Here is a 25570-nt window from a genome sequence, read left to right as displayed (position 1 = left end):
GGATAACTAATAAGAACCTGCTGTATAAAAAAATAAATAAAATAAAAATTAAAAAAAAAGAACAAAAAACAAACAAAAGGAAAATAAAAAGTGGGCCTAACTCCTACACATAGCTCAGGGCCTCTGGGAAATCTTTCTTGTTAATAAGAGTTATGTTGGCCCTCACTAGAACCCTGGTTTTAAGGTGATTTCTTATGAGAATACATATTTGGGCCAATATACACAATGTCACCCTGGAATTCCTTCACACCTCAGATGGCTATCATCAGGTCACAAATTCTACTTCGTTAGGTTAAACACAGCTTATATGTTTTCTACTCTTCAATGAGGTAACGCTAGCCTGTCTGTTTCAAAAGGACAGTCAATATATTAGTGAGGATGTGACTAAGAATGTGCATTATTCTGAGTACCCCCTCTCAAAATGGAGGCAAAAAAAGCCATTCAAGTTCTTACCCACCTTCCCGGCAGACGCCTAGTCCTCTTCTGATGGGACTTGAGGGCCTCCTAGAACCACTGTGATTCATTCTGAACTGCTGTCCTTGTACCCAAATGTATTGTGGGTACCATGCTGAGTTGCTCGTGCTCCTTTTACGTACATTCATCTGCCAGCCCCTATAGGCTGTGAACTCTTTGAAGGCAGGGGCTTGGTTAGTTCTCTTTTGTAGCACCTAAAGCACCTCCTGGTGTTGTAATAACACAAGCTGTCAGTACTGAGTGCTTTCTCTGTGCCAAATACTGTTCCAAGCACTGAGGAAAAAAAAACCCTGCATCACCACACCTAATCCTAACGACCCGACGAGGTAGACAGTATTATCATCAGCCCCTTCTTGCAGATGAGAACGCTGAGGCACAAAGTGAAGCCACTTGCCCAAGGTCACACAGCTAGTCAATAGCAAAGCTGGAGTTTGAACCTTTGAGTCCATGTCCCGCTGCCTCTGTTCTTAACCACTCTGCTGCTATTGCTTCCTTAGAGATAATGCATGCTGACTAAATATTTGACGTTTCCACACCACACTGCCCCATTGTATGAGACAATTAGCCAGCTACTGGTAATGGTCTACAAGCCTTGCAACAGTGCCTGCAACAACTGCTGTCTTTATCTACTCAGCAGATTCCTGGGCTTGCCCTTCAAAAGCCCTTGGGGAGAGCCCTGTGTATGGAGTTTCTTCTCCCAAACAGAAATCCAACAGCATCACTATTCAGTGAAATATTTGTATTCTTGAAAGATAAGGTACTGAAGTTAGAGAAGTAATATACTACCACCACCCGGCACTAGACAAACACCAAAGGTGATCTGAAATCTCTAAGGACAATAGGCAAATGAATGCTGGAGAATGTCTCCCTGCCTTGCAGCAATGCAACACATGTGATGTAACCCCAGGGAATTTTAGGTAACATGCACACTCCGAGCTTCAAGGCCAGAGGGACTCAGTTAGGGGTGTCTCTGTAGAGGTGCATTAATGAATTAATTAATTCAACATTTCACTTCCACTCACTCCCTCTGTGCCACTGGTGTACAATGGTTCATGACAGGCTTTGAATGAGGATGAGTCACTGCAGCCACAAGTCTCCTCATCCAGACTGCCTAGAGTGTCAGGAATGGGGACACTGACGGCCATGCGGGATTTTAAGGATGGGTTATCTGCTTAGTAACGCTCATCTCTAATTAGATTAATTGTCCTCTCTCCAGAACACTGCTTTTTCCTAAAGCTTTGACACGGTTCTGGCAACGAATACTGGCCAGTGGAGGAGGAAAAGTAGAGAGAAGTTCCTACCTCCTAAATGGAAACTTTTCTTAACTGGACATGTTAGGTGTGATGTCAGAAGTGTCACCTTAAAGCACTACTTGTGGTGTCTCCTTCCCCCACCCAGTGTGGTATCTGCTTAGCACGAAAATGACTGCCTTAATTCCAAGCAAACCTGATTTGTGAAGTGAAAGGGGGACATGCCTCTGTTCAGGCAGATTGGTCAGGGATTCGTGGGGGGGGGGGGGGAGGAAAACCTGTGCAAAAGCTGCAAAGAGAAAAGGAACCTAATTAAAACAGGACATCTGGGCGTGCTGGTCTTGGGACAGTTGAAGCAAAGAGAGCACTTGTAGAAGAGGAATAGAGTCAAACATGTGTAAAATGGGCAATCTTTTCTTCCTGTCTCTGTACTGGCTGAGGCAGCACGGGTGTAGTGGATTCAAATATAGAACATTCAAAATGGAAGCACACTTAAGAGTGCATCTTGTCCAATCCACTCATCGTGTAGATGAAGAAACTGAGACCCTGAGAGGGACTTTCCCAAGTAGTTAGCATCGTAACTCCCACCTTTAGAAGAAATTCCTTCTTTAAAAGGTTCCTTAAATGCACGTTGCTGATTTTGGAGAGAGAAGTTCCCAGAAAATTCACTTTCCTTCTTCCCCTAGGCATTAGACTAGTGGCAAGTATTTGAAAGCAAGTCTTAGAAAAACCAACTTGCCCCCCTCCCCCCACCAATTATTTAAGTTCACGTTGCTGCCGGGGTTATAGATGACCTACAAATAAGTTACAGCTCTCACATTCTCAGAGCGCCATCTTATGGAGAGACTGCAGTATTGCAAGCAGCCCTTTACCCAAACTCAGTAATTTATCAGACTGTTTCCTTGGAAAGTACTCTGGCTGCAACAATCACTGTGAAAAAATGGTATAATTTAAAGAGTGTAAGTAGCTTTAAAAACAAACTAGAGGGACTTCCTTGGTGGTGCAGTGGTTGGGAATCCGCCTGCCAATGCAGGGGACACGGTTTCCAGCCCTGGTCTGGGAAGATCCCACATGCCGTGGAACAGCTAAGCCCGTGCGCCACAACTGCTGGGCCTGCGCTCTAGAGCCCGCGAGCCACAACTACTGAGCCCACGTGCCACAACTACTGAAGCCCACGTGCCTAGAGCCCGAGCTCCGCAACAAGAGAAGCCACCGCAATGAGAAGTCCGCGCACCGCAACGAAGAGCAGCCCCTGCTCGCCGCAACTAGAGGAAGCCCGTGCGCAGCAACGAAGAAGACCCAACACAGCTGAAAATAAATAGATGAATGAATAAAAAAACTAGAACACAGGGTAGAAAACCCTTATTAATAGGCCTGAGAAAATGTTCTTTTTCTATGCAAGATGCAGTCTAATTTACATAAATGAACAGAAAAATAAAGGTGGAAATAGCTGAGTTTTGTAAATATGCTTAATAAAGAAAGCAACAATTTGCTTCTCATTTATTTATGCACATATTTAAAGAAAAATGTTTTTCATAATTGTTGGTACAGCAGTACCACTTCAGAGCAAATTTCAGCCAGGAGAGTGCTAGAAACAGGTATGACCATAGTACTCCAAGAAGTACTTCTATTCTCAAACAATAGCCTTTCAGAAATTATAAATAGATTTCAACAGAAAGGAAGCAAAAGGTAGAGAAGAAATCAGGGAGATGTAAACCCATTTATACCTCATTTAGTGGACATTACCTATATAAGGGAAAAACTGTATTAGAATCTGTTTTCAGCCTATTTTCAAACCTCACTGTGAGGAGAGACTAAAAGATTGGTCTTGGAATATAGTCAAGAAGTCATTTAGACCTAGAGGAGCGAAGAATATTTTCCAGATGGTGAGGAAAGCTTGAGGAGTTGATATCGCCCACCACAGGGAGAAGAGTCTGTGGCTGTGGGGAGACAGAGAGAAAATGCCTGAGATGGGAGCCCCTGAATGTCTGTCTGAAGAGGCAGACTCTGTAGAGGAGCCTGGAGGTAAGGAGAGAGAAAAGTAAATAAGGAAGCAAAAGTGATTCTTGGGAGAACTGCGGGATAGGCAGAGCCTGATGTGTGGGAACGCTGGTGTGAACTGCTTTCTGGGCTTTGAGCCCTGACCACAAGCGGCCAGGATACTAAGCCAGGGCAAGCAGGGCTGGTGAAGGGTTCTCTGAGGGGTGTCCTTGAGGGGAACATACCAAGGAGGAAAGGAATTTGATCCAGTGTAAGGCTTATAAAAACAACAAAAAATATGTAATTCAAAGCTCAATAATTGGGGGTGGAAATGTCAGAGCAAGGTGTGTGACGGGGATTTATTACTAAATCACCCCAAACTCATTTACCGAGTCCTTCTAGCCCAGAGAAGTAGCCCGGAAAACCAGATGTTTTCTTGTCCCACTGGAGTTAAATGAAAAGGAAATGATCTTTACCTGTTTTGTAGTTTTGTTTTTTTTTTTTAGGTTAGATTTTAACTCAGAAATATTTGAGTTGGAAAGGACCCCCGAAATCATTTAGTTCAATGCACTCCTGTTAACAGATGGGCAAACTGAGCCCCAGAGAGATCACGCAGTAGCCACGCAAATTATTATTGGCAGCGCTGCTGGTGTAACGTGACTGGAGCTGTAACTTCCCCCAAATAGAAGAGCCAAGAAGAAGGGGTCAAAGAACAGGTCACACACCTCAACACATGACAACATTGTATGAAGGTAACTGATTTTCAAAATAATGATCAATAATTATTTTTAAGACGTAAAATTTAGTCTGGTCTACATAGTTTACTGAGGCAGCAAAGACAATACATTTTAGAAAGGCTGAGTCACGTGGTGGAATAAGCACTGGCCTTGGAGTCAAGACATAGGTTCAAAAGCTGGTACTGTGTGACTTCTGACAAGTAACTAAACCCTGCTGAACTTGAGCTTAAATGCCACCTGCATTTGTTTTGAGGATTAGTTGATATAATGAATGTTAGTAAACTGAGATAACATAGGTGAAGTGTTTACAAGAGGGCTCAGCACATCTATGAGAGGGCTGGTATTATTATGTGAAAGCACCCAACACACAATGGGTGTTCAATAAATGTTATTTGGAAGAGGATTTCTTGAGGGAGGATGAGTAAACCTTGCAATGAATAGTTAGGGGAAGCTTTAAATCTGCTCGTCCCCACACTGAGAGGACTTAAGAAAGTGTGAGTAGCCAGCACTGAGCAGAGATGTCCTCACAAAGCTTCCAGGGGATGGGGCACCTGAGGCGGAGAACTTACTGGTTAGGACTTCGAATGGTTCAGAATTAATTTTAGTCCACTGAAGAACAGATCGTTTACCTGTGGCCCAGGGCAGATAGGTAAGTTTCCCAAGTGATCAACTTTGGGTGTCAGAAGCCTTTTCACTGTCTCCTCCCACCACATTTCATATTCCTCCGCTCCGTGACAGAAAAGTCACTTTTTCAAATCATTCTCTTTGGAACACTGCTTTGTTTGTCCTGGGTCCCTGCGGGGTCTCCAACAAACATCTATTCTTTAATGCAGGGATCTTCAAAATGAAGAATAGGACTCTCAGAGTCCACTTCCAATCACACTTCACTGACCCAAGACCAGTTTGAGGGAGAGGCAACGTCTGAGTTAGGGAAGAGTGTGACTTGTGAACCTTCTTCTCGCGTTGCGTTTCACAAAGGAAAGCCTCCTAACTGTTGTGTCGGATGTCCTGCTGAACTTTATTTAATGAACCGCCAAAGATTATGAGCAAAGGATAAACTGTTTTCACATGAATGGGTACTGCTGAAATACTTTAAAAGAAAGCTCAACATTCCTGCCACTATTTTGCTGTTAGCTTCTGCTGTCTTAGCCACAGTCATTTACAGGCTCTGAAACCTTCAATGTGCAGGATTAGGCCCCTCCCGAGATCCTGAGCCAATGGTGACAAAGGCAGGAAGGTGATAGCTTAGCTGCCCGGCCTATCAGGCCCCAGTCTCTGGAATTAGTCTTTTGCTCCTCGGAGCCAGTATTTCATGCTTTTGGAGTGAATCTCAGATGTTCAGGCATGACTTCCTTTTGCCCACTATATTTTCCCGGGCCATACGGCCTGAATTCCACCTTGGTTTCCTCGTTTGTATTCACCCCCAAGTCAGTCCTCTGCTTTCTCCAGTGCCCGGCACACAGTAGGCAGTCAATAAGCATCTGTTGAACTGAACTGAGTCTGAAGACCTCACCCGAAGCTCACCTTCGGTGGTGGAGACTCTGACCTATTCGGCCCAGCTCTTGTCAGTCTGTTCCCCTGGGGTCTTCCCCCCCAAATCTGCAGCCAGTGACTGAGGACCTGTCTTACACTGGACTTTTGTCTGGGTCCTGCCAGGAAAACCTGCCCCTGTGTCCCACCTGCTAGATTGCGCCACTGTGGAAACCAACGGCTAGCTAGGGAACGGCAGAGTTCCTGCCCGGTGCCCCAACAAACATCAGTATTTAGGTGGTGGGTCACTTCCCACTTGGGCCAGCCAGACAGGAGAGTTCCCATAGCCCAAGCACCACTCCTTCAGCCTCTGTCCCATCCCCAGGGACCAATCACTGGGCCCCTGACACTGAGCCCACCCAAGATCCACACCTGCTAGTAATATCAATTTGCATCACAAACCCTTTTCCAATACTGTAAACTTTGGCCCACTTCTGGGCCTGATTTAATGAGATTTTACTGTTGTGAAAACAAATATTCTAACCCATCTGTTATATTTGTATGGTCAAGGCAATAACTTTGAGAGGGTTTCAAATCTGATGGTGAAATTTCTAGGTTCTCAGTTTTGGGGGTCAGAGAAAGGATTTGCTGTCTTCCATCAGTATAGAATGCAAATACCCTTTATTCCACACTTACCTATTAAGCACTTACATAGCCCTGTGCTCAGCCACAGAACCGTGACAGTTGGAGGTACTGAATTTTCCAGTGTTCTAGCTCATTATCTCCAGTTTGTATCTCATGGACCAGTTCCTGGTTTTGGCTTTGGCAAATCTGGTCCTCAGAAAATGAAATCTTCAACTAGTGACTGTGTTGGATTCCCCTGCAAACTTGTGATTGAGAACATGCAGCTCTACCACTTCATGAGCCGAGGACACACACAGCAGCCTACATCACATCACGACACCCAGAGAGCTGGCATAGAACGCCATTGCGGCTGATGGGAGGGAGAAGGAACTAGCAAGAATAAGGTGTTAGACTTGCCCAAGGACGCTGAAAGGTCTGGTCTGAAGAAAGCAGAGCCGCCACTTCTGCCGCCTTCTCTTAAAATCAGCCTCAGAGCCCCAGAATCTAAGCTGCAGTCAGAGCCCTGGGTAGCAGAAGGAAACACACTCAGCAGGTGTTTGCCTGGTGGAAGACAGTGGCCACGGTGGGCATGGCCAGAGGAACCAGAACAGAGCTACGAGCACAAGGGAAAGAGCCTACCACACTGCCAAGGTCTGACTAGCAGAATAGCTCTGCCCTTGGCAGGTCCAAGCCTGGCACTGCCGCTCTCTAGTTGCCAGCGATAAAACTAAAGAATAACGGAGGGAAAGAAAGGTGAACTGAAGTGTAAACCACCCCCATTCCAACCACCCCAGGAGCTGCAGGTGCCTTTAGCTCCTTGACTCTTTGCACCTGCTCTCCTGCCGGAACAAGTGGCCTGTTGTGTGAGGCTGTACACAGGGAGGTGCTAAGCAAACAAAAGTGACTCTGCTGATCGTAAAATAGATGGGATTCCAGGAAAACTTTACCAAGCCAAATAAAAGTGATTGTAAAGCACTTGGTGAAACATAAACTGCTACATACATAAATACTTCATAAAAGCTCACAGCAATGCACACAAGGACAGCTAGGTCAAAAATTACCCTAGCTCTCTAGCCCGGAGGGTCTCGGAAAAGAGAGAATGTTCTCCCTCCCTTGGGTTTTCTCAGCCACTTTGTACCCTCTGCTCTTACCTGCCCTTCAGCCCTCGGCACTCCTCTAGATGTATCTCTCCCCTCAGTGATATATCTCTGTGGTTAGAGGGCTTCTAATTTTCATTCTGGGTGGTTTGTGTCAAATATTATTAGGAGCAACAGACACTGTCCCTTTCTTTTGCTCAGAAGCTCCACTGGGGTCACGAGGTGCTATGGGGGAAGACAATTTCTTTAAGGTTTAATCATGTGAATTTCACACCAAACTCTCCAACATCAGAAACTGAGACCTCTGACAACATCTCAAACAGCCAACCTACCTGCTCCCCTGTAGCCCCAAAGATACCTGGAGGATCTCTTCTAATGAGAATGATTACGCCCCGGGGCTCCTTTTGAATCGCTTTCACTTTGGTCTGTTTGGGAAGCCATCAGGGAAAGAACTGGAAATTCAAAGTCACCAAGGCGGCTTTATGGCATCCCTCCTCCTCTCAGACTCCTCCCTCCCTTAAATATCCTTGCCATAGGATCTCATGGCCTGTTAGAGCTTGAAAGAGCTTTAGAGGTCATCCTGTCTAACTCCTTCATTTTATAAATAAAATGCTGAAGGGCTGTGAGTTGCCCAAGATCACACAAACCAGCTCGTGGTAGAGTTAAGACCCAGGCTGGACTTCCAGTCTAGGGCTAAAGGGTCTCTACTTGCATGGGCTCCACAGCTCCACAGGGGATACATAGGCAATGGCTTCATCATAAGAGATATTGTGTAGAGGAGATGGAATGGAGGTCATCGGCTCTTTCTCCCAGGAGATGCCACCTTCCGGCCCTGAGAAAATCTGAGAGCACAGAAGCATAGTGCAAGAGGCAGGAAAGGTACTGCAACTTTACTGGGTCTGGACTGGGGAGAGACCAAGGAAAGGATAGGATTTCGCAGCACAGGCCAGGGAAAGCCAGACAGGACACCCATCCCAGGTCTGCTGGACTAGAGAGGAGAGCAAGCTTAGATCAGGGTTTCCATCAAGAACAGGAAGAAGGGCTTCCCTGGTGGCGCAGTGGTTGAGAGTCCGCCTGCCGATGCAGGGGAACGCAGGTTTGTGTCCCGGTCCGGGAGGATCCCACATGCCGCGTAGCGGCTGGGCCCGTGAGCCACAACTGCTGGGCCTGCGCGTCTGGAGCCTGTGCTCCGCCAACGGGAGAGGCCACAACAGTGAGAGGCCCGCGTACCGCATTAAAAAAAAAAAAAAAAGAACGGGAAGAAGGTAGGAGGGTTTTGAACCCATGAAGGAGAGAAGCCAAGCATCTGACAGGCAGTATAGTGGGTAAGAGAGCACAGATTGTCTGACTTTGGATCCCATCTCTCTTACTAGTGCCGTGGCTTTTGTTGTTAACCTTACCAGTAAATGGGGGTAATGATCATGTCCAGATCAGAAGGCTATGGTGAGAATTAACTTAATGCACACACGGTAAGCACCATAGAAATGTTAGCTATTATCATCATTAAGCACCTTCACTGTTTCAGTCCTACTTTCTGCAGTCAAATGCTCTACCACTGAGCTATACCCCCCTCTTCTCAGTCCTACTTTCTGAAGTTACACTGCACCCTCAGACAGGATTTGGAGGGGGCAAAGGGAAGAGAGAAGTTTTCAGAATGCCTCAGGCAAGAAAAGGTAAGAGAAGGTAAATAGAGAAGGTAGAAAACCCAACAGAGCTGCAATTCCCCAGCTATCCCTGCACCCTCCTCCAACTGCACCTTTTCCCATATTTAGTAGCTCCTAAGGGCACAGGTGCCAGGAGGTGACCAACTGTCCCTCTTTGCCTGAGACTGAGACATTTCCTGGGACTCGGGACTTTCTGTGCCCAAACTGGAAAGTCTTGGGCAAACTGGAACAAGCTGATCGCCGTAGCGGCCAGAAGGTGTTTGCTATTCAGAATTGCTATTTGTTATAACTAGAGTGCAGAGCACTACTGCTAAACGCCATCCACTGGGGTTTGGAAAAGCTGTGTTATCCAGAAGCCATGCGAAGGGGGTTTTAATAGGACTCTCTTCGCGTCTGTGAAGGGGGAAAAAAGAGTTTCTTCAATAAATGGGTTTCACCAGGGGAACGTTAGCCAGTTTGAGGATGATGGTCTTTAGCAGGACATTCACACAGCAATAGCCTCATTATCAATGATTCTTACTTGTTCACTTCGATTCTCCGACGCAGGCTGTCTTTCTCAATGTTCTATTCCCAGCACTGTTATTTATATGTGTTTGCAAGTAATAAAGCTGCATTTATTGTAAAAGTCTGTCACTCAGACTTCTCATTAATTTAAACTGATGCTACAAATCCCTCAAAGTGTTTCCTTATGCCGGGTCAATTGGTTTATTCAACACCATGGAATGACTTGTTTAAAAATAGAATTTGTGGGAGTAGGTGAATTTGCTTAAGGAAAACACATTTTTTTAAAGTAATATTTTTGGAGAGATGCATAGGGAGAGATACTCGGGAAGCTGCTAAAAGCTCTGTGTTTATAAAGAGAGCCAGTAATGCTGTGTTAATTAGCCAACATATAGTTCCATTTATTCGTGGTAGAACTTCCCTCCGTATCTGATCTACTTTTCTACATTAACACCTAGTAAATGGAGGGCGCCTCACAATTTTCAAAGCTATTTCATATATGTTTGCCTATTGGAGTCTCACAACACCGTATGAGGTTGCCAGGGGAGGCATTAATTACACCATTTTATAAAGGAGAAAAAAAAAACAACAGAGAGTTTAAGCAAACCTGTCCAAAGGCACACAGACATACCATGGGGAAGCTAGATCTGGTACTTTGGTTTGTTACCAACAAGTATGTTTGTTGGTTTATTTACTGAATTCAATAAAAATGTATGGAGAGTCTACTCTATGGCAGGTACAACTAAGCAATGAGGATATATAGCTAGAAGACACAGTACTTGTCTTCTAGTGGAAGATTAGAGAAAACATGTAACCGGAGACGTGCCAGAGGGACACCTATGTGCTGAGGGTCTTAACCCAGACTAGGGCATATGGGGCAGAAGGATTCAGGCTCCTCAGAAGAGATGCCATTGAGTCAAGGATAAGGAGAGGTGAGCCAGCACAGTACCTTTTTCTGGCCCCTTCTAGGGTGGTCCTGGTCATTAGCTTTTCAGCCTGAGTTCTTGTGTAGCGTAACCCCCTACACATCCCTCCAACTCAAGGCTGGTGTACCCTGACCTCGGGTGAGGCCAGCTCACTCTGGCTCTCATGAAACAGGGACTCATCCCAGCTCCGGGCCTGAAGCTGTGCCCAGAAGTGAGAAAGGGGACAAAACGGGCCAATGAATGGCTCAAACTAGGGTTGTTTTTTTTTTTTGCGGTACGCGGGCCTCTCACTGCCATGGCCTCTCCTGTTGCGGAGCACAGGCTCCGGACGCGCAGGCTCAGCGGCCACGGCTCACGGGCCCAGCCGCTCCGCGGCACGTGGGATCTTCCCGGACCAGGGCACGAACCCGTGTCCCCTGCATCGGCAGGCGGACTCTCAACCACTGCGCCACCAGGGAAGCCCCTAGGGTGGTTTAAGATCCATCTGACACGTAGATCACTAAAATATTTGGAGGCAAAAAGTAGGAAGCTCCTGTGACACCGGAGCTACAAATGAAAATACATTTTCCTTCACAGGGAAATGAAACTTCCTTACAGAGGTGACAAATCCAAGGATCAAAGCCAAACTCACGTAAAAGAGTAAAATTCATTGGCTTGAGAAATTGGGAAATCATGACCGATTTTAATGACCTCTCTCCTTTTCCACAAAGGTTAATCCAAGGGTGACAGAAAGGACTTCAGAGCATTGGACGACTAGACCCTTCCTGGTTTCTATTGTAAGTAAAATAGGAAGATTACCTGAGTCAATCACTGTTAAGAAGTTCTAGGAGGAACTGCTGAAACTGCCTTTGCTATAAAACAAGATATTGAAGGTAGGAAGGCCAGTCCAGTGCGTACCCATAGATTCAAATAACTCTCCCTTGATCATCAGTGGACCCAAATGCCCACCATTTGTGCCAAGCAGGGCCAGGGATGAGGATTTTAATGTTTTTGCAGACGGGAGAAGAAAAAAGATACAAATCAGAGGGAGCACGTAAAGCTGTTTCCCTGAAGAATTAAGAAATGGGTCACTGAAGGGAGCTAAAGCCAGGCTCCAACTCTCTTCCAGTAAAGAACTGGAAGGACCATTTTTATAGGCTTATTTTATTGAACAACAGCAGTAATAGCTACCCTTTCTTGAGGGCCTACTGTGTTCCTCTTGAGGGTTCTACTGTGTATTTCACAATCTTCCTGAATTCTCTCAACAATCCTTTAAAAGTAGAGATTATTAACTCCACTGTGCAGATGTGGAAACGGGCTCAGAGAAGACAAAGAGCTACAACATACTGGAGCAGAAATCCAAACCCAGGCTTGCTGACCCCAAAGCTGTGAGCTGAAACACTCTAGCCCATGGCTTTTTACCACTGCCATGTAACTGCGCAATTCGCCTCTGCGTGCTTTTTGTGAACTCCCAACTGCTTGGCTTTATCAGTAAAAATCATCAGAGAAACTCAAGCAATATTTTGTATTTGCTTAAGTATAGGAAGAAAGGGAAAAAAGACTGGAGAGCTGAGCTTCTTTCAATGGAGACCCCAAAAGCTTACCCTGGGGTAAGAACTGGGGCCACTGGCAGTAAAGAAGTGGCACCTGCCGACCATGTCCTGCAGCCTGCAGGGAAGAAAAATGAAAACCACAACCACAAAAGTCCCAACAACAAGGCAGTCAGAGGGGTCTAAGAGCAGGGCCATCGGCAAGAGGCTCCCAAGAAAGAGGCTTCCCTAACAGGCCTCTCCCTGTCCTTCAAACTCGGAGTCGCAAGAGTCCATTTTCTTGCTACTCAGCGACTGACTACCAGAAATAACACTTCTGGGTCAGAGTACCTGCATGAAAATGTTTCAGGTGTGTCCCATTTGTGTCAGGCAAAGGTGTTCTGATGAAGTGACACTGCTGTCACTCAAGGACTGACTGTCCACTTCACCAGGAAAAGGCCAGGGCACTTGTGCCCTCCGGCAGCCTTGTTTCAATCAATTCGTCACCTCCCTTACATGCTCTCCGAGGGGTGAATAAAAAGCAATGGCAGATTTCAAATTCGTAACTAAATATCAACCAGAATGTGTACAGCCAAAACCATGTTGGGTCCCATCGACGACTCTGACATTACTTAAAACATTTCTGGAATGCCTCTCTGGAAAGCCCACTTAAAGCCAGTTTAAGTGTCACAAGAAATAAAGCATCCCATTATTATCCTCTTACCCCAAATGAATCCCAAATGCTATGACCCTGCTTGAGCAGCCTCCCCATTCAACAGTTTGGTTCCAAAAAATGTGTAGATATTTACCCCGGATCTAGTTTACCTTTACAGGAAGAATGGCCTACAGCTCTTCACCCTTGCTCTGGACCTTTAACTGTCCTGCTCAGCCACACTCTAATGACGTGGTAACATCAACAGCTATCATTTATTCAGTGCCTATGGGCCAGCACACAGCTTCACAACAATCCTGCACAATAGGTACCATTATGCCCGTCTTACAAACAAGGTAACAGAACCATGATGCTAAATGACTTGCCAGAAGCACAGAGTCAATGTGTAAACCAGGATGAAAATCTCCATCTGTATCGTTCTAATGACTGCACTCACTCCTTCCTGATGATGCACCGATCACCTGCAGACTGCGGGAACGGCCATATGCCCTCAAGGCTTTTCCTAAAGATGTCCAAAGATACTTTAAGGACTGGCAGCCTCAGTGAAATCAGTCTGTGACCTACCAAAGCGCCTACTCGGAAGGAGAAATACTTCAAGGACATAGAAGCCCTGATGTGTTAAATAAATAATTTCTTCAAAGCAATTATATAGTCCTTCATGGACCCATCTCCTAAGCCTTCCCAGCAAAAATAGAAGAGGTCTGGTGCACAGAGCAGTGATAGTGAGAGGAGACAGGTCTTACTCCACCTTCAGAATCACATTTCAAAGAGGAAGCTGTGTGGTGATACTGATTTGTTGACGGTATGGATATGCTGGGACCTGCCTCGGAGGCCCCAAATGCTCTCCATATAATGAGATGATCCAACTGAGCACGGTGGGGCTGGCGTAAGAACTAAGAGAACACAATCTGCTTCAAGAATAAGCCATCCAGCCTTCAACAGGTGGCTACAGACATCACTGCTGAGCCATGAGGATGTCTCCTCCTGCTACTTCAGACCTGACAGTTGACAAGTACAGCCCATCCTGAACGTGGCAGACCATATTATGCTGTCAGTCAGTAGGATAAGCTGGGTTTTTCTCACTCAATTCTGCAGGTAGAGCTGCTGTATGTGACACTATAATCTTAAGGGATAAATGTCACTGTATTGCCATAGAGTAGGTTCTGAAAAATAGCTGTCACTAAAGACAACTTTTGACATAAATCTATAACGGAAAATATGTCAGTCTAAGTAAGCCCTTAGAGGAATTATTACATGGGGGCGTACCCCAAATTTATCTGTCTTACCTTACCAAGATTATAAAAAAATCTCTAGCTGACATAAATATTTCATGCTACACCAAGTTAAGTCATTTTCTATGTAATCTATTTTTCCTTCAAAGCTTTTTCATGAAAAATCTTGACTTACCTAAAGCAAGTTAGAATATATAAGCTGCTATACTAGCTATACCTCAGTATTTTCATTCTAGGACATACACTCAAATCAGAAAAAAAGTGAAGTGTCATGTTTCTGTTTCCAGGAAAACTGAATGAAATGAAATCCAAAAATGTCTGAAGGGGACCAAGAACTGTGGAGGTAGACAGTGCTCCAAACAAAATAAAGTTACTTTCCCAGTCAAAAAAAAAAAATATATATATATATACCAAAGCCCTATTTGTCCCTCTCTCCCTCCTGCCAGCCTTTCATAAGCAGAGCTTCCTGCAGGATAGGGGGCAAAGGAGGAACTAGCAATGAGAAGAGCTGGGGTATTGAAGGCTGACCACAGTTTCTAACCCTCCGACCATCACAACAGGGGCTGATAAGAAGAGCTATCAGCCTTGGCTACAGCAGGAGTTTAGTCTGACTTGTGCCTAAACAAGTTCAGAAGTAAATGACTTTAGGACGTGACTCAATACCATTCAATATTATTTCCATGATCCGCTGTTTACTTTCTTTCCTGTGCCCACTTCCTCTTGGCTCTGTTTTTTTATTTTATATTTGCCTCCCCATTGGTGTTTTCATTGGCTATCCCATATTCAAAGTTCTATGTACACTGCCTTGAGCCTTTTGGAGAAAAGCTACAACGTAAGCCTAAACTAACAAACAACACTCAAATAATAACCAATTTTAGCATGAGAACATGGGAGCTATATATAGCGACTGCTGCATATCACTGGCCTGTTCTGATGTGATTGGAATGAGCTGTGCAAGTGCATATGTGTGTCTGAATATGTATACACTCCACACATCGGTCCTTTCTTCAATTAATTCCTTCATAACCAGATTGAAGATCCTGAAGGTCTTTCAATTTTGCTCTTTAAACCAGTGAAAACCTTGATAGTGCTAGAAATTGGTCCCTCCCCTACCTCAAGTCCTCAAAACAGTGTTCTTAAAATAACTGCATCATAAAAACAGAATCGACTATTTCCCCTCACCTTTCCTACATTATAGGGCAAAACCCAGCCGTTTTGTTCATCTCATTAAAAAAAACATTATTTTGTACATGTCAGGAATTGGGTGTTAATGGTTCTCTCATTCATTCCCACTTGTTGACATGACACAGTCTATCCCTCCAACTCAGCAGAAGAAAAACAGTCTCGTTACGCTACTTTTCTGAAGCATCCAGAAGGTTTAGAGACAAGAACAAAACTCCTTGAGAATTAAAATAATTGCTTTGTATATTCCTGCTTCTGCCTTTCCAAATAAGCAGAGAAATCCTGGAGAGGCACTATAAACCCTGGAAGACTTGTCTGATCAGTGGAAATAAGGGAGAATTTGCAGTGAGTGTGTATGTATATCGTTTCTCAGGTGGAATGGAAGGTAAGATTGCGTAGGAGGGAGAGGACGCACCTTCACTGCAATGTGCCCCTGCAGATCTCAGGGAGTTGATTCTCTAATGCCAGGTGCCCCATGTACTCCACTGAGAGTCCCAGAGTCATGCCGAGAAAATACAAAATGGATACTGATCCATAATGAACAAAAGTGGCCATGCAGATCTATCAGCCAGAGGATAACAGCAGTATTCTGGGGCTGACGTTTTGATCCAGGCCCATCGAGCACAGCAACATGGCAGAAGAGCAACAAAACCAGCTAGGACTGGATATAGAGGGAACTGAGGCATCGTGCCACAAAGTGTAAGTAGTTGTATATGTGCAACTGATAAACCTCAAAGTCACTAGGGAAGTATAAACCCCTATAGGAGGTATGTGGACTGCAGGAGAGACCAGCTGACTATACACACAGTGCTGAGAGAAAAAGACTCAGGGGAGAAAAAAATGCAAAGGAATATAGAGATGAGGCCAGGTGGAGGAGAGGCTAGCATTTAGGTGGTGGTCAAGTATGATGGGGATGGGAGACCTGAAGGCTGTCCTGTCCTCAAGGCTAAGGGTGAGCCAAGCTGATTCAGAAATGGTGGGAAAAGCCTGATTAGAGCAGAAGTTGCTCAGGGTTAATATAAAGATGGGTGGAAAACTGATGACTGGATAAAGAAAATGTGCTATACCCATGCAATGAAATATTATTTGGCCACAAGAAGAAAAGAAGTGCTGATACATGCTACAATTTGGATGAACCTTAAAAACATTATGCTAAGTGAATGGTTCCATTTATATGAAATATCCAGAATTGGTTAGTTGCCAGGGGCTGGAGGAAGGGGAGGATGGGAAGTGATCACTAATGGGTATAAGGTTTCCTCTGGGGTGATGACAAAGTCTTGGAACAAGATAGAGGTGATGATTGTACAACATAGTGAATGTACTAAATGCCACTGTATTGTATACCTTAAAATGGTTAATTTTATATTATATGAATTTCACCATAATAAAACACACACACACACACACACACACACACACACTAGCATGCACGCCCAATACAAATGGGTAGGAGCCTCTGCTGTGACGGCTCTGAGGGGAGCTCTGCCTGGACTGCTGAGGAAGGAGGCTGGTTGACTTTTTTCCTCTCATTCTTCTCCTTAAGTTGTAAACTCCTCAGCAGGGGCAGGCACTGTGTTCTACCTATCACTGGATGCCCCACAGGGCCTAGTACATAGTAAGTGCTCAATCTTTGTTGAAGGAACCTGCATTATCAGATGTTAAATGTAGGAAAAAAACCCAGTATTTTTTCTAACTAAGGTTTTTGAACATGTATAGGTTCAAAAAGTTTCTCTCTTATGCTATTTAAAAAAAAACTTGATTAAACAATAAAATAGGGCTTACATAGTATCAAACCATCCAGAAGAAGGGTGAAAATTTCAGCCAATTATCCAGATATTTGGCCTAACAGTTCTAAAAAGGTGTTTGAGAATGTATTTGCTTATTTGTTCACTCTTCATACAGGCAAAGCCTACATTTAGCTGTTAAGCCCAGTGTTAGCTTTCTTCTATCGGCTCCTTTATTTTTCTCTTGGTCTCAGAGATTCTGTAATTGAAATTCACTGTAGTTCTACAAAGGCAAAAGAAGGAGGATTTTCTGCCTCTGGCAATGGTAGGAGATCTTTGCCTGTAGGATACATGGTGACTCTCATGATGGAGTATACCTCACACAAGCCCAGCTTGCTAATTTGAAGATTTCTCTGTGAAATCCTGGAAGCCAATATTTATCTCCAGCCAAGATGAGGAGGTGGTGGAGGGAGGGGGAGGTGAGAAGGACAAATGATGCTTATGTGGTACTCCCTGAGACTAGATCTGTGAAAACGTTCTTTTCCTGCATAGTTCAATTGATTTTATTCATAAGAGATAAAAATTGAAAGGATGTGAAATATGACCTCATTGAGAGAGACAATGACTTGTTTGACTCTTTAAAAGTTGAAAGATCTGTACGTCCATAGTAGGAGGTTATAAACAGCTATGATAACCCAGCTGACATGGATATTGATCAATATTTTCTTCAACGTCAATATTTTCTTTTTAATCAGGTGTCTCCAGTGACAAGTCTTGTTCTCTTTCAAGATCCTTGCTTTTCATAAATTTTCTTGACTAAAAGTAAAATATTTTCAAAGGAACACAAATCCAACCTATAAAGGCAACAAAGTCACAAGCCACTTGACAATATGAATTGGCAACTGTTACTTAAGACTAAATTAAATGAGAAATTAAATGAAAAGCACTGGAAAGAGGATTTAACTATAGATGAGACATGCAGCGCAAAGCTAATCTTCATAAATGGTGCAAACAGAGGGCACACATGTCCTCAGGCTATAGAACTTCATATTATTAAATGTATATTCTTGAGTAATTTGGTAAAAATCTAGTTCGACACTATTCCCTAGTCCCATCGTTGCGTTAGGTCAGTGATTAAAGTACAGGTTAATTATAACCCGAGGTTGCCAACCATGGAAGGGTCAGTTCCTGGATTACACTATCCTTATTCTGTCTACCAACACGTTTGATTTCCTTCCTTCCTCCCACCTTCTTTGTCTTCCTTCCTTCTTTTATTCCTGCAGAGTATATATCAACAATAAAAGTTGTTCCGAAAAAATTGTTTTTTCAGAAGTACAAGAGTTTGGAATAATGGCTTTCCTCCATACTATAATATTTATTTTATTTTATCATTTTCAATATCCTAAGATATTAAAAGCTAGCAAATTAAACAAAGAAGTTTAACAGTTATTTTAACGGTGCAGAAGTGCATTTAGTTAACTTTTGGACTCATTTAAAGTTAGCAGGCTTTGGATTCTTCCATTTGATAGAAAAGGACTTTCTTGGTTCCAGGACAACATCCTTCATGAAAGCATACTGAACATGAAGTAGTATATGAGTAAAATTCAATTTTTAAAAATCCCACTAATTCGGGACTTCCCTGGTGGCGCGGTGGTTAAGAATCCGCCTGCCAATGCAGGGGACAGGGGTTTGATCCCTGGTCCGGGAAGATCCCACATGCCGTGGAGCAACTAAGCCCGTGCGCCATAACTACTGAGCCTGCGCTCTAGAGCCTGCGCTCTAGAGCCTGCGTGCCACAACTACTGAAGCCCACGTGCCACAACTACTGAAGCCCATGTGCCACAACTACTGAGCCCACGTGCCACAACTACTGAAGCCCACGTGCCACAACTACTGAGCCCACGTGCCACAACTACTGAAGCCCGCGCGCCTATAGCCCGTGCTCTGCAACAAGAGAAGCCACGGCAATGAGAAGCCCACGCACCACAACAAAGAGTAGCCCCTGCTCACCGCAACTAGAGAAAGCCCGCGTGCAGCAGTGAAGACCCAGTACAGCCAAAAAAAATAAAAAAAAACATAGGCCTGCCTGACAAGAAATTCTCTTGAATTAGCTAAAACTGGATCATCTGATATACCAGAAGACATATCCAGTGGGGTTACAACATTTGCTCTAAACAATCACAACAGTGAGGAAACATATTAGTGCTTGATTCACAGTAGGTACTCAAATATTTGTTAAATGAGTAAATAAATGAATGATTACTTTAGTAAATAAATATAAACCAAAATTTCCATGGTTACAAGATATGCTGCTTAAAACAAATTAGTGTTCAGGGATTGTTTATTTTTCACCATCTTAATATACCAATGGGTAAGCCATTGGGATGGTCTCTCATCAAGTTTATGCAAGAACCACATATTTGACCTGTGGGCGTTTTCCTTTTTAAATATTATATCATTTATACCTGTTTCAAGGCATCTGCTTTTTATAAAGCCAAATACCAACTGCTTTTCTTTGACAATTTAAATGAATATGTGGTAACAGTTAGGTACATTTCCATGATTCTACTCAGTACCTGATAGAGATTTTAGGGTGATAAAGATACACCATTTCTCCAGAGTAGAGTGGGCTGCATGGGGACATTAATCCCTCCAGCCTGATTCACATTTGCTACAGAGAAGTCTATCTCCAGGGTGGCATGCAACCTCAGTCTCATTAGCACCTCATTCTCATTGTTCCAGGTCAGTACAAAGCTTAGTTGAGAAACAACCTGTTTTCAGGCATGTGTTCTACTTTGCATCGGGAAGAGGAGGGGTGGTGGGGGAAGGGAGAAAGAAGAGAAGTAACATGAACTGAGAGCTTCCATTATCTGCCAGTCTGCCAGGGGCTTTACCTCACCTACTAGGTACAACAACCCTGTGAGATGCCCCTTCCTTACAGAAGAGGACCTTGAGACTTTCTAGGTGAAGTGACTCACCCCAGGCCACACGCAGTCAGTAACAGAACTGAGATGCAAATCCAAGTTCATCTGGCTCCAAAGCCTTCCTCTGTCCATGACATTACACTGCTAGTTAATTCCATGATTAATTAATGATTAATTACCCTGTGTCCGGATATTGGGTTCCACTAAAATGTAAGCTCCTCAAAGCAAGTGACTTGCCTATCTTGTTCACCCTCATATCCCTAACTCCTACCTTGGTGCCTAACACATAGTATCTCAAACATAAATGTTGAAGGTATGGATGAATGTATAAATCCATAAGGAAATAAAACACACAGACTGCCGGAGCTAGAGGTGCTCTAATCCAACCATCTCGGTTTTTAGATGGGGAAACTAAGGCTCGGAGGGATTAAGTCGCTTGCCCTTGGTTAAAAAACTGGTCAGTGAAAGATTCAGAACTTGCATCCATGTCTCTTCTGTATTCTCCTCTACAACACGCTACCCCTTGCACAGACATTTTTGAAAGCATGCTCATCAACTCCATATGGTTTCCTAAGCATTCTACCCTCCCGATTTAATTCTTTAATTGTAAGCTATTCCCTACACATGCAAAGCAATGGAGGTTAGGAATACCATTAGCCCACTAGAATGAAAGCTCACTGAGGACAGGAAAATTTGCCTGTTCTTTTCACTTCGACATGACTGGCACTTAGAAAATGCTCAGTAAATATTTGCTGAAGAAATGAATATATATTATTTCCTTTCCAACAATAAGCAAATTCTTCAGAGATGACGAATGTTAGCACAGATTATACTAAGAAACACTCAAATGATTAAACATTTCAGTAAAAATACTGTGAAATGGTACTCCTCCTTCCCTCCGCTTTCTTCTTTCCTCTATCTTCATCTAGAACACAGGGCACGGGGCGGGGGAGATAATGCTATTTCATAGGATTGATGTAAGGATAAAAAGAGTTAATACATATAAGCACTTAGCATGGTGCTTAACATGTAGTTAACTCTCAATAACTAACAGCTATTAGTACAAATATGATTTCTTCAAATCAATCAATAAGGGCCCACATAATGAGAAGATGGAAGAAGCCAAAGACACCCCACCCCCCCAAAAAAAAGACTTGTTTTATGCTTTACAATTTGTAAAATGTTCCTGAATCCATAGTTCTCCATGTGCTTCAAAGTTTGTAAGTTCTATGAGGGCTGTAAGTTATAGACGGCATCCACCATGTCAGAGATGTTCATATGTATGTTTTTTTCTAGAATTTTTCTCATGAAATTAATGGAGAGAAGACATAACTAACATTGAGATGAACATATGATGAGTATTCCTCAAATATTGCTATATTTAACATTAGAAAAAGATTACCTCTCCACAAGTTCTTGTCCATTCCAGCAAAGGGTGTCGTTTTCAGCCACAGGGCTATGGCTGCAGATGTAGCCAGGCAAAGCACTATAGAAGCTGATGAAAGATTTTAACTTCTGAATTAGTTCCCTGAAAGAAAAACAAAACATCTGTGTATAAGATGCAAGTAAACCCAGCATGAGGAAAGTTTAATTTCCTTATCAGCATGACAGAAAGGCTCTGCCAGGCTGATTAGGGCAATAAATGATTTAAAAAGACATTCTTGGCTACAAGGCCACAATTTAGGGGTTTTTCTTAAATCAATAAAATGATAGAAAAAAATGTGCCTGCCATATAAGGTGCTGTTCCTATCAGAAGGATGATTTAATTCCACCATCCATTTTTCTAACACATTCAGCTTCCATCTTTTGTTCTGATGCTGTTACCCACATTCTCAAAGGTGCTGATTACAAGGCACACTGGAGCACTACATATCTTTTGGTTTCTGAGTGTAACTGAGTGCAATGATTGTAATTTACAATGCTATTACCCTAGAGATGGCCCCTTTTCATATAGACTCTGGCTAATAGTTGCAGATCAGAATCGCAGGGTGCTCAGAGCAGTATAAGCTCTGTGAAATTCTCCTGACAATATCGTCAGAGAAACTCACATCTGCTAAAGGAGGAAGGTTTCTTTGTTCTTTGTTTATATATTGTGGTTCCTATGGGGGTGGGGTGGGAGGGGTCCTAGTATATTTTATTATATATTTGCTCTGGCTTTCATGTTATGAGTGTGTGTGTGTGTGTGTGTGTGTGTGTGTGTGTGTGAGTGAGAGAGAGAGAGAGAGAGAGAGACCAAGCGAATGTATTATATATGCAAATATGTATAAACACACACCCATAAATACCCAGCAAAACTTTTGGCCTATTATCTTCTTTCAGATGTACATGGACATACAAAATAAGACACTATAGACTGGAAAGAAGTGTTTATGCTTATTAAGAAATATTAAAATATCTATGCAATAGATGTCCAGTAGTAAACAAACCAAAATAAAATACTCTTTATTTTCTAAAGCAAATATTCCTTGTAGAAAGGAAGTTAAAGAGTACTTCATATATATTCAAGTCTATCTTAAGTCTTCACTAAGTTTGTAGAGACTCTCACCAGGGAATTTGCTGGCAGTGGAGTAATTATGCAATATTGTCTCCAGGCTAACAATGGACTGACCTGATATATAGGCCTCTAGAGGAGCCCAGAAATGCCCTCTGGGGGTTGTTCTCAGATCTGGCCAAAAGAGGAAGACTGGTGGAAATTACTGTCTTGCATTTAATGCCATTTTCCATTTTATTACCATAAAACAATTCATTTCAACTAATAATTTAGAGAAAGAGAGCGAGAGTGCGCTTACGACACTCAGCACATCTTCACAAAGGCTCGGGTCACAGTAAAGCCAGGGTGATGTACAGAACAACTCGAGAAGAGTTATTGAGACATATATAACTCCTGATACCCCAACAGTTACTTCCTGCTATGCTCAAACCCTCTCACAGCCTCTACTGCTGGTTGTTGAGCTCCGTCAATCTCCAAAGTGAAGAGGCTCAGTATAGGGCTCTGAAGATAAAAGTCAACACTCCAGTTTCTCACAGAGGAAAAAGATGGGTTCAATTAATGCTAATAGGGGAGATGCTCTGTTTTACAAGGTAATAATACGGTTCCCAAGAGTGGAAACTGAAAGACTAAAGCCTGAGTAATTCCCCTCATTCCATGAGGAAATGGAATACAGCCATTAGTCTATGGGAAGTGATGGCCCTCCCTTTAATGAAAGAGTTTCCCTTAGGCCTCCTCCTACCTTCAAACTCTCTCTCACTAACATAGCACATAGCAAGAAAAACTGAACCTCATAGCAAAGCCTTCCAATTTGACTTCCCTAGAAGTTAAAACAAACAAACAAACAAACATAACACTCTGAACTTCTTCCAGCCTCCCAACTCTTGCAGTTTTTTTCTTGGCTGATGATAAAGATCATTGACAAACTGGAGAAGATTCAGAGAGGGTCTATCTAAATGTCGAGGGGACAAAGGGCTGCAATAAACCTAAGACCTCCAACTTCAGTATGAATGGATATTACTTGGTGGGGTCAAAATAAAAGTCTAAGAAAGCCACAAAGACTGTGAATAATGTCTAGGTCATCAAATTCTAGAACTCGGGGAATCTCTCTGAAACTTGAACAAGGTAATTTGGGGAAATAACAGACCATCCTGTATCACAGAGTACGCATTACCTCCATAGGACATACAGGATGGACCTAGGGAGAGATAGTGTTTTTAAAACTTGCTTCTGAATTAGTTATTTTGAATTTAGAACACAGTTTCATTTAGGAAATATGATATAGTGATGGCTGGATTCTCAGAACAGCCCCTTAAAACCCATTGGGAGTAGTAGCTAAGAGCACTGATTTTGGAGTCTGACCCACGTGAGTTTCAAATGCCAGTTACTCTCTCACTTACTTAGCAGTAAAATCTTACTAGACAGATTCTAAACTTCTCCGAGGCTTAGTTTCTTTATCTGTAAAATGAAGCAAATGATAGGCTGCTGGGATGATTAAATGAGACAATGCATGTAAAGTGTTTAGCATAGTACCTGGCACACAGTAATACCTCCACAGTGTTAGCCATTTGGCAATTTATTTCCATTATTGTGAGCCTGTAGAATATAAATATAGTATATATATGAAATATACATTATATTCCAGATAAATTTATGTATGCAAGATAATTAAGTTGTTTTCAAGTTCCAGATAACTTTACATGTGCAAGATAAATAATACTTCATATTTTAAGGTGGCTATTAAAAAGTACAACCATGTTTTCTCCCTAAATATTTTTCCTGTTATTCTTTTTCAAAAATGAGCTAGCTATTGGGCTGGGTAAATCACTGGACTAATCTGGTAGAGCAGTTTAGATGGTCTTTGCGTGGTAGGAAAGTGGTGGTGGCCCTCACAAGGATTTGTGTCTAAGAATCCGAAATTGAGTATCAAATGTGGAAGACCACGCCAAGATGAAGTCGAGTTTAAAAAGGTAGGTTAATCATCAGGGAGAGGCAAATCAAAATCACAGTAAGATACCACTTCAAGATGACTATAATAAAAAAGACAACAAGTGCTGGGAAGGGTGGGGAGAAATTGGAACTCCCACACATTGCTGGTGGGAATGTAAAACAGTACAGCCACTGTGGAAAATAGTTTGGTGGTTCTTCACAAAGTTAAGCATAGAGTTACCACGTGACCCAGCAATTCCACTACTAGGTATATAGCCAAAATAATTAAAAACAAGTACTCAAATAAGTACATGTACACGCATGCTCATAGCAGTGCTATTAACAATAGCCAAAAGGCGGAACAAGACAGATAGGTAAACAAACACATATTCTATACAATGGAATATTCTTCTTTTTTTTTTTGTGGTACGCGGGCCTCTCACTGTCGTGGCCTCTCCCATTGCGGAGCACAGGCTCCGGACGCGCAGGCTCAGCGGCCATGGTCCACGGGCCCAGCCGCTCCGAGGCATGTGGGATCATCGCGGACCGGGACACGAACCCGTGTCCCCTGCATCGGCAGGCGGACTCTCAACCACTGCGCCACCAGGGAAGGCCTATTATTCCGTCTTAAAAAAAGTATTCCTGCGTGCTGCAACATGGGTGAACCTTGAAAACATTATGCTAAGTGAAAGAAACCAATCATGAAGGATCACATATTATATGATTCCATTTATGTGAAATGTCCAGAATAGGCAAATTTAGAGAGGCATAAAGTAGATTTGTGGTTGCTTTGGGCTGGCGGGGGGATGACGGTTGGGGAATGATAGCTAAAAGGTGTGGGATTTCCTCTTGAGGTGATAAAAATGTTCTAAAATTGACTGTGGTGATGGTTGCACAGCTCTGTGAATATAATAAAAACAGCTGAATTATATACTTTACATGGATGAATTGTATGGTGTGTGGATTATATCTCAATAAAGCTGTTACTGAGATTTACCTCCAAAAAAGGGTAGAGAAGAGGTGAAATATGTCTCAGAGAAAGAGAGGCTTTGTCTACAAGAGAGAGATACTCCTTGGAATAGTGGAAAGAGACGATCAGGAGAGCTGGGAAAGAGCCAGGTTTGGATGGACATGAAACAACGGCCCGGGTGAAGGGTGAGAAAAGAAATTTATAAGGGCCACAACTT

At 43.1% G+C, this 25570-nt stretch overlaps 1 protein-coding gene across 2 annotated transcripts in view; it reads right to left on the bottom strand.

Annotated features, from left to right (window-relative positions):
- Window positions 1–25570, bottom strand: part of GPC3 (glypican 3) — a 442030-nt gene that overhangs the window by 130051 nt on the left and 286409 nt on the right. For both annotated transcript variants that reach the window (XM_089904074.1, XM_022554225.3), the window contains one exon: window positions 21369–21494. In XM_089904074.1, the coding sequence (XP_089760200.1) occupies window positions 21369–21494 (126 nt within the window). The remainder of the gene's footprint in view (window positions 1–21368; window positions 21495–25570) is intronic.

This window comes from Delphinapterus leucas, chromosome X (assembly GCF_059928025.1).
Source record: "Delphinapterus leucas isolate spDelLeu-1000000601 "Yukka" chromosome X, BTC_Dleu_Yukka2, whole genome shotgun sequence".
In the NCBI taxonomy this organism is placed as follows: domain Eukaryota; kingdom Metazoa; phylum Chordata; class Mammalia; order Artiodactyla; family Monodontidae; genus Delphinapterus; species Delphinapterus leucas.
Note: the sequence above shows the minus strand (reverse complement) of the source record. Positions and strands in the feature narration are given on the sequence as shown.